Source organism: Protobothrops mucrosquamatus, unplaced genomic scaffold (genome assembly GCF_001527695.2).
Source record: "Protobothrops mucrosquamatus isolate PMUCROS unplaced genomic scaffold, P.Mucros_1.0 scaffold1969, whole genome shotgun sequence".
NCBI lineage: Eukaryota > Metazoa > Chordata > Lepidosauria > Squamata > Viperidae > Protobothrops > Protobothrops mucrosquamatus.
Genome location: NW_015388086.1, coordinates 103687 through 114341, shown reverse-complemented (window position 1 = coordinate 114341; position 10655 = coordinate 103687). Strand labels below are relative to the sequence as shown.

General features: G+C 37.5%; 1 protein-coding gene across 1 annotated transcript in view; it reads right to left on the bottom strand.

Moving 5' to 3' along the window:
• Positions 1 to 815: 815 nt before the first annotated feature.
• Positions 816 to 10655, bottom strand: part of PEX7 (peroxisomal biogenesis factor 7) — a 61952-nt gene continuing 52112 nt past the window's right edge. Inside the window, exon 10 of the mRNA XM_015823732.1 lies at positions 816 to 2904. Coding sequence (XP_015679218.1) covers positions 2836 to 2904 — 69 coding nt within the window. The 3' untranslated portion in view covers positions 816 to 2835. The remainder of the gene's footprint in view (positions 2905 to 10655) is intronic.

Sequence of the window (10655 nt, the reverse complement as noted above, 5' to 3'; positions counted from 1 at the left end):
GCAATTTGTTTTGCATTGCCGGAGCTGGGGTGGACGAGGCCTCTGCATGATGCAACCGGCCCGCAGGCTGGCAGTTTGACACCCCTGGTCTATAGGGTTTAATCTTGACATTTTTGTTTTTCCAGTAATTTCATTAAATCTATTTTCTCTAATATCTTGTTTATACAATGTCCGTGAGAAAGAGATAAAAGGAAGTGGTATTAATACTGGAAATAGGTAGTTGTATTTTCAAAGTAGTGTATTTATTACTTTGAGCATTATAATAGCTACAGGCAATAGTTTTATTTCTCTATGCAATTTCTTGGGTGAAAAAATTTACAAGGGTTCATGATGCTTCAGTTTCCTGCAATCTTTTTTAAAACACAAAAGCATTTATTACATAAAATTTATACATAGTAATCAAATTTTTATGTTAGAGATCTGAAACTATTTTTTAAGAAAATTGTGCCTTTTTAATCCTTCCACGCATATTAACTATTTGCAGAATTTTGTTTCTAGTAATACTTATATTTTATCTATCCTTTATGACAATTATAAACAAAATGCGTTGGATGCTTGTAGGTCAAAAAATGAATCAGCAGTTAAACCAAGTCTACAAACAAATTGGTAATTCTTTTTTTATCTCGCTCCAAAATAATGAATTATTATTTGAAAACTTATATGGAAACTAAGCCATATCCCTCAATATGATGTGCCATTGGGGCAAAGGAGCATTTCTGAAAGGGTCAGGCAAAGAAAGATATAAGTATATATCAAGAATATATACTTTCATCAGGGTCACCTGTCCTAAGATGTGAAGGTCAACATAGTTGCTAAGAGTTGACACCAATTGATGGCAAATAATCAAAACCAAAAGTCGAACAAAGCAAGGAAAGTACAAGTCTCTACAGCAGTTAATATTTGTTGAAATTTGTTCCTAGGGATGAAAGGTTGTCAATCATAAGCACTCAGATTTAAAAATGTATATAAGTATTTAAAACAGCAAGCTCTCTCTGTGATTTGCAGAAACTGAGTAACAAGCTGCGTCATATGGTGAAAAATCTTGCCCCAGTGTTAAGAGGTCTGAAAATAAGGTCTCGCTGATCAATGCTACTATCTGGACAGGCACAGAATCTCAGCTCTACTCAACTCTACTTAATTCTATTCCAGACAAACTGGCTGTCCAGACAATTTCCCATTAACTTTATTCAAAGTGGCTAATGAGCAGCATAAAAGGTCACTACAGATGAAACTATGTACAAAATTGATGCTATTGTATACAGTACTGGTGGAGAGCAAAAAAATAGAGTTTGTTAAGGGAAGTCAAGAGTTCTGAAAATGTTGTGACTATTCTACTATTCTAACTAGTAGTCTACTAGTTACAATTGGCACAGATGTCAACTCACCAGTAGGCTACACATTTGGAATCCTGGACTTTTTCTTCATTTCTGACCAAGGAGATGACAGCCAATTTTACTCCCACATTTCTATCAATTATATTTTTAATGGACATGGTTGGTGAAATCTAGACTGCATTAATAGGGATGTACACAAATACACTGAAGCTCACTGCCATACTTCACGTAAGACTGGATTGAGCTCCAGAAAGCAGCACGTTCTTGTTAGGAGATGTTTGTTGACTTTCTACAACTTAGCATCTTCCAGGTGAGTTGTAGTATACTTTCCAATATCTTTGGTAAGCTGGCTGAGGGAAACTGTATTGGGAAGATCCTAACATAACTAGATGGTATCAGGTTGTCAGAAGCTGGTCAGTATAAACATTCACTTTTTGCATAGTACAAAAAAGAAAAATATGTAATGGATAACTTTTCAAAATAGTTTTGTTGACTGTTATAAGACATACTGTGACAATACTTAATCGGCGCTAAGTTTGCTCATTTGACAGATAGCTTTGTGGGGAGTTTAAATAATCTGTCATAACTTTTGAAACAGATAACTCTTAATTTTAATTATTCTCATTAATAAATATGCACAATGTTTAACATCACATAAAAATGGATTACTTTGTAACAAGTAAATGCTAAACGCAGAAAGTAACTATACCATTTAGATAACTGTTTTTTATCTTAGGCATTTTGGCCCTTCCTTCTAATTTGTTTGGATTCTGGCCTTAAGATCCTGTTCATTTTTTCCTTCAGGAGCTGGTAATTTTAATGCAATCATAGTTTAATTCAAAATAACAGAATCCCAAAATGTATTAAATTTGTTCAAGAAGGCGATTATAGAATTTGTCTTGCAAGCAAAAACGAAGATAAAACTCAGATTATATAACCATCAATTGTGTAACTATGTGCCATATTATAATACATTATTGCAGAGAAATTCCATAATGAACTCAGTTCAATGCTGCTACACTGTTTTATGATAAATTCTACATCTCAACAATGAGAATACTTAAACTGCAATAAAATTTGTATTTTAATTCTTCTAGATATAAGACACAGTTTCTACACTGTATCTAATATTTACAATAGGAATACTGTTGTAAATGCTGTTGTAAAAATTCCAGATGTCTTGGAATACAATTTCTACTCTTGACAATGATCATGCTATTTGGACTGTTAAAAGCGAGAGACCAAAACATTTGGAAGTTACTAGGTTGCCTGTTCATAATTTACATAATTGTTGTATATTCTGTACATAGCGTGTAATCATTTTGCTCATTCGGTCCAGGTTCAGTGCAAGATGTTATATGAATCTGTCCTTAATCACATGTTTGAAACTTTGAAGCTCATATTAAAATCTAATATTGTTAGTAAGGCATAATATGGCAGATGCCCAAGAAAAATAAAAACAATTTCTTCTAAATCAGTTCTTTGCAACTGAGAAATCTTTCTATGCAGGAACTACCAACGAAGATGGATAATAGACCTTCACAGTTTCATCCCAAGCGCAGTCAGCCACCTATGGAGAACAAACACAATTTAGGACAAGAAATAATATGTATCAAAAAAATAGTCATGTAATATAATTTATATATTTGCGCTGGTAATTTTGCCCCTGCAATACTACTAAGTATAAAGCCAACATATATAAATAAAGTTTAAAACATCAATTTTGGGTTAAAAAATAACAAAATAACATTCTAAATATTTTCATTTCATTTTCATCAATGCCCTTTAAAAATAAAACTAACAATACATAGTCAAGTGGTCCAAACAGGTAAAAAATTTAAGTTTACTTAGGTGAGACATATTGAATACTAAAGAAGATTTTCCAGAAATTGATTTCACTACTTTATAGTACACAGTGATGAAGATTTAATCATATTTATTAGTATCAGTGAACTTTTAACAGTTCACTACTTTATAGTACACAGTGATGAAGATTTAATCATATTTATTAGTATCAGTGAACTTTTAACAGTTTGTAAATGTATTTAATAATATTTTAAAATAAATAAAAATAAATGTAAGCTTACAATTTATATTACTTTATTCCAAAGTAAATTAAAATTAGTTTCAGGGAAAAAGTACTGCTTAAAAAAGAGCACAAAATACATTAAATCTGCAATTAAGCTTCTGTAGCAAAGCATTAGAATATAATAACAGCATAAAAAGACATATAGATATATAACAGCATAAGGATGAGCATATAAATTAAGATTTTTAAAAAAAAACCTTGTAGTTTGATCAAGTTAATTATAACTTAACTATAAATGGATCTATATGTGTCAAAAGGTGTTTCAACATTTTAATTCAACATTAACAAAACCTGCAATAATTGTAACCGTGCATTATATTATTCTAAACCCAAACTAACTTCCCACTTTATTTACATATTCAAAAGTACAAAAGACTTTATTTTCACTGAACTTCTATTCAATTAGTTGCAGTTTGCTGAGAAAAAAGGTTCAATATTAATACTTAAATAACTGTGTGATGCAGCCTATCCAGCTTTCTATTCACGATTTCTTTTCCTGATCAACTGATAGCTCTATAATGATCATTCACAGTAGACTACACCTGTCTGTACACAATGTATTTAGAGTTCACAAAACAAACACTCGACTGCCAAGAGGAGACAATAAATAAAATACCATCTGCAAAATCCCTGGGGAATTTCCACCTGAGATTGTCTTAATTAGCATCACATAGCAATTTCTGAATATTAAGCATAGTAATCATTATTTCAACCAATCTTAGGAAAAGCAAACACAATTTACAGAAGGTTGGCTGATGAAAATCTTTTGCTTTAATTCAGTCTAGATTTGTTACTGATAGTACATGAAAAAATATACATGTAACTAGGAAAAAAATAGCAAATAAAAGATAAATTACTTTGATAAATTATGTCAATATTCTGTGAACTCTTGAAATCTAATCATCGACCAATCCCTAGAAGATTGCTTTTTTCTGTTCAACTTTGTCCAGTCTTCAGAGACTAGAGACAATTTTTCTGAAGAGGTTTGCCACGGCCTCCTTCCTCGGGCTGAGAGAAAGTGACAGACCCAAACTCACCCAGCGGGCTTTGTACCCAAGGCATGGTCAGCACCCATGTCTATGGAGATTCTCAGTCATCCAGATTAGTTATCCCAAAGATGCTTTTTCTTTTTCACGAGCATCTGGACCTTCTTGTCCAGTTGACATACATATATGGACTCCCCAAAATCCACAAAGAAGGAACACACCAAGAAAAAGAAAAAGCATCTTTGGGCCAGTACTCATGGTTTCCTAGTTTCCTGCCTGATGTTGTGATTCCTCACCAGCCAGTGGATCCTGAGTCTGAGGAATCAGATGAGGAGGAGGGGCCTGGAGTGACATTAGAGTCAGAGGAATGCTCTGAGGAGCTCCAAGATTTACAGTCGGATGAGGAGCCTGACCCCTCTACTCGCGCTCAGGCTGAGACATAGCTGTGCTGGGAGACTGAGTTGGACAATGATGAAGAACAGTTGGGACAAATCCAGGATGCATGAAAGCGCAGGCAAGAGAAGTGAATAGGACAGAGGAATGCAATGAGGCAGCTCCAAAGGCAAAGGAGAAGGCATTAGGAAACCACACCTTGGCTGAATTATAAAAGGGAAGGTATGGGAGGATCACGTTGAGGATTGAGTTTCTGTGGACTGTGTTTGTTTGCCTTGGACATTGATTCAGGTCTGTGAGAAAAAAAGGGGTTGGTTTTTTCTTGCGGTTCCTGCCTATTTCTTGGAAAAGGGGTTTCTCCTTGTGAGCATAACAAGGACTCACGTAGGCTGGGACAAAACACCTGATGCCTTAACCACTATACCAAAATGGCTCTCATAGATTGATTTGAAAGATCCCTAAAAGATTTTATATTACCCACATAGCACAAAACCTGGATCTCACTCATCATCTTTAAACATGAACAATTTAATTTAAATTATGTTATCAAGTGTCCTAATTAAAACCTTATCATTATATTAGCAAAACTACCTGGATCTAACATATTTGATAAACACATATTTCCTTTTCCATGTGAGAGAAATACAGTCTTATAACTTCCACTTCAGAGAATGAAAGCAGAAGCAGAACATTAGACTTTGGAAAAACTGCCCTTCATTCTAAAAAATACTTGAGGACAACCAGAGCTATACAAACATTTGCTTCTGGTACTGATGTTCATCAGCCATAAAATATGATTATGCACTATTTTCTGCTGTGTAGTCTTTAGCTACTTTTCTTTGTCTGGATAGAATAAATTAGATTACTTGAAGTATGGACTGAGGATTCTGAGCTGTTTCAGATTCCTGTCTTAGGATTGTCAGTCATGATTTTACTCCTCCCCAGTCTTGAATTTTAAATTAGTTAAGTCTAACTTGTTCTATCTTCCTGGGCTCCAAGATCACCACAGATGGGGACTGCAGCCAAGAAATTAAAAGACGCTTGCTCCTGGGGAGGAAAGCTATGGCAAATCTAGACAGCATACTAAAAAGCAGAGACATCACCCTGCCAACAAAAGTACATATAGTCAAGGCCATGGTTTTCCCAGTTGCAATGTATGGCTGTGAAAGTTGGACCATAAGAAAGGCTGAGCGCAAAAGAATTGAGGCCTTTGAACTATGGTGCTGGAGAAGACTCCTGCGGATCCCCTGGACTGCAAGGCGATCAAACAGATCAGTCCTAGAGGAGATCAACCCTGACTGCTCTTTAGAAGGCCAGATCCTGAAGTTGAAACTCAAGTACTTTGGCCACCTAATGAGAAGGAAGGACTCACTGGAGAAGAGCCTAATGCTGGGAAAGATTGAGGGCAATAGAAAAAGGGGATGGACAGAGAATGAGGTGGCTGGATGGAGTCACTGAAGCAGTAGGCGTGAGCTTAAATGGACTCCAGAAGATGGTAGAGGACAGGAAGGCTTGGAGGAACGTTGTCCATGGGGTCGGACACGAGTTCGCAACTAACAACAACAACAAACTTGTTTCATTTTGATGAAACTTATTCATGACTAACTTTAGCTGGCAGTGTTAATACTTCTATAGTAAGGAACGTTTACCTGAGAGCAAGGATGGTTCAGCAGGTTTACAAATATAATAAACTCAGAACAAAAAAACATTGTGGTTAGGTCTACTGTGGTATGTCCTAACAAATAAAGAAACCACAATATTTTTTAATGTGTTGTTCTGGCTCATCCAATATACTAATGCAAAGACTGGATCCCCTTCCATACACTGAATCGCTAACTATTCAGCATCATTACTATATAACCTACTTTATCTACAAACCAGTTTTCAAGCCCTTCAGCAGGTAGGAAGGAACTGATTAGAAGGCAGGCAGTTTCAGTGAAGAGAGTAATTAAGCCATTATATGACTTAACTACATGAACTTCTAAATAACATTCAGAATTTACAATTACTAATCAGCTGTTAAAAGGATAAAACAACTGATTAATAGATTGCTAATGTTTCAGAAATTGTGGTTTGCTTAACAAATTATTATAAATTAATTGACTTTGCATTGCATAATTACAATGCATCAGGGACTTTTTAACTGATCAGCATATTATATATGGCTATCATAAATCTATTTTATTTCTATTTTTTTTAATTAGGTAACACAGGAACATGTTAAATTATACACCACTAGCTAGGTTTTGCAGAGCTTTCCATAGATATCTTTCATATATTGTGATTCTATAAATTGCTTTTGTTTTGCTTCAAGGGCTGTTTAGTATATTTTTCCACATGTGCCATAGTGCAAATGCAGCCTGTGAATGAGGCCAATTTAAGTAGATTTAATATTATTGTGCAAAGTGGCAAAATCACGTCTCCAACTTTCTCCAGTTATAATTTCTACATATTTGTCTAAGACAATTGTGAAGTATGTCCATAGACATATGTTTTAAATTATAGTTAAATTTTGGCTTTTATATATTTGTTTTAAAACACATTAAAGATTTGGGGATCTGTACATTCTTCAGAGTAGAGCAGCCTATAAGTCCTGCAGATAAATAGAATTGCAACTGAAATATACCCAACATAACTGGAGCAAAATGTTAAGCTATAAAGGGGTTTAATTGGCTATTCTTGCAATACCATGGGTCCATACTCATTATGTTCACTGTTTTTGGTCTACCTCTTACTCTGTGTGTGTGAATGTGTATGTGTGTGTGTGTGTCTGAGTGTGTGTGTGTGTGTGTCTGAGAGAGAGAGAGAGAAGAGAAGAGAAGAGAAGAGAAGAGAAGAGAATATGAGAGATTTTCTCCAAGACTGCTGATAGTTGAACAACATGCATGAGTGATACCATTTTGACTTTATAAGTTTCTTTCTCAAATTGCCTCTTCATATAAAATAAACAAAAGCTTGTCCAAGGCTAAACATGGTAACGAAACTAAACCCAATGAGATGCAGATGCATTATCTTTTTTCCTCCCATCACTCACTGAACAAAAGCAGCAAGAAAGGTGCTAAAAATGAGTATATTACACATTTTCAGAGTAATTCCTCTCTCTTTTTTTTTCATCTTTTGCATCCTTGAGTATGAAACAAAATAGTAAGAACTACAATGAAATGAAATAGAATAACACCTCTGTACATTTCCTGGAATAAATTCCTACCCCATCAAATAAGACAATGTAATAAAAACCTACCAGTAAAAACTTCTAATAGTCTTGTTTAAAGGAAAGTTCCTAGAGCAGTTCAAAGTAGAAGACTGGTTGCTCACTTCGAGGCTGGACATTACTACTATACAAAGAGATGCGGTATGCTTTGTCACAAAACCTTCAACCTTTGGAACAGCGAGTTCCAATCAAAGAACAGGTCACTGAGTTTCCGAGAAATGGTTAAATCCTGAAATACTGTATGCCAACCCACTTCAAAGATGGACCACTTCCAAAATATTTGCAACAACCAAAATCAGAATAATCTATTTCAGGGTCAGAATGTTCCATGGCAGAGCAACATATATACCTCTATTACTGGGTTATGGCAGCCATCTGGCAAATTTGTTTGCAACACATAAATTAAACTTCCCTTCCCTCCTTCCAAAAACAAGGAATATGAACTAGGTAAATATGCAGGCTGACAAAGATTATTCTCCTACATTCAGCTTTAATTATGATGAAAATTCTTCAGTTTTTGTTAATTAGTAAGTCTAGTTTCCATTACCCAGTTTAGTTCCCTAATAGATCCTCCGTTCATTAATTAACTTATAGTTTTACTTTGTTGGTCAAGCCATTTCTAATAGTAGAGATGACCAACTTTGGGGCTGAAAAAAGGAGAAATCTGTTAGATGTTGGTTGATATTTATTCATTTTTTTCAATGGAAAAAAGTTTAGCATCTATAAACATGTCCTAAACTCATTATATCTCTTTATATCTATCAAATTGTGAACAGGCATTCTTGTGGGATATGTGTGACTAAGGGACAGCTACACTGGGAAAGGAAGGAAAGAGAAATAAGAAAAAAAACACAAGATGAGGATGGGGTTAAGCGGAAAATAAACAGGATAGGGAAGAGAAGAGAAAGGTGCATAGAGAGTGATGCTGAGGTATAAGATGCAACAATGTTTCTTAACTTTGTGAACATTAAAGTGGCTGACTGGAGGAATTCTGGGAGTTGAAGTCTGCACAGCTTAAAGTTCACAAAGTTGAGAGAGATAGATTATACACACACACACACACACACACACACATATATATATATATTTGTTTTCTGAGGTTTTCGCGGGTGTTTGTATGTAGGTCTTTGGATATTCGGGTTTTCTCCCGCGTAAAATTGGAAGTGTCTTGGCGATGTTTCGACAAAGTCACATTCGTCATCTTCAGGCTGGTGTCTTCAGCTTCGTGCTTCTGGGAGTAGTGTGCGATCGCAGCTGTTTCTTCCTTTTAACTGCCAGTGGGGTTTGAGCTGATTGGGTGGGAGCTTGGCTGTGTTCTGATTGGGTGGAGGTGTGTTCTGATTGGTTAAGGAGCTTGGCTGTGCTCTGATTGGATGGGGGTTTGGCTGTGCTCTGATTGGATGGGGGAGTGTTCTGTTTGGGTGGGGGCTTTGTTGTGCTCAGGTTAGTCTGAGTTGCAGAGGGATTTGAGATGGTGAGCTTCATTGCTGTTGTTTGGCTTCGTGTTCGTGATCATGCCACATCTTTATGGTGGGTGTCAGTTTGCTTCATGTATGGATTGGAGGGGTTTAAAGTGGCTAATGATGCAGCTGTGGACTGACTTCTAGTTTGTGGTCGTGCCTCATCATCTGGGTGGGTTTGGGTTTGCTTTTTGCGTGGATGTTTGGTGGTGACCTCCTGTGTGATTTTCGTGAATGTGGGTCTGGTGTCGTTCTTTGTGTTAGGGACTCGTTTGCCAAAAATTAATCCAAAAAAACCCCCCCACTAAAATCCAAGACAGAGAACAAGAAAATGGCAAAGCTGGTCCGTGACTGGTCCGGGACCGTATGCCCCCGTTGTCTTCCTTCCTCGTAGCCCTCTATGCTCTTGATGTGGTGGTGTCCCTAGGGGGTGGCGAGCACCGAGTTGTGTGGCCTGACGGATAGCATGGCTCGCCACCCCCTAGGGACACCACATCAAGAGCATAGAGGGCTACGAGGAAGGAAGACAACGGGGGCATACGGCCCCGGACCAGTCATGCGTTCCCAGAGGAACCGGAAAGGAAATGAGGGTGAGCGGAGGAATGAATGCACCCCCTCCACAGAGAGGACGCCGTTGGAAGAAGAAGGCAGTGAGAGTGCATCCGCGAGCACAGCGACTGGTACGCACCCTGCGGTGGTAATCGGCCATCACCAGGATGCCACGTGCGCCAGCCCCGTTGCGGGGACTGGGCACGTCTCCAGGGACGAGGAACTGGGGAAACAAGCGGAAAAGGGAAGAGGGATGATCGGAGGTAGCGCTGCTGGACTGGCAGATAAGAAGCAACCCTTAGGGGCGAGAAGGAAGGTTAGGTGTGAGAAGGTGAGGGAGGGGAAGGAAGGGAAGGATGATCGTAGAACGAGGATTAGAGGTGAGTGTAGGAAGGTTGAGTGGTGGGATCGCTGCATCATCAGCCACTTTAAAACCTTCCAATCCATACATGAAGCAAACTGACACCCACCATAAAGATGTGGCACGACCACGAACACGAAGCCAAACAACAGCAATGAAGCTCACCATCTCAAATCCCCCTGCAACTCAAACTAACCTGAGCACAACAAAGCCCCCACCCAAACAGAACACTCCCCCATCCAATCAGAGCACAGCGAACCCCCCATCCAATC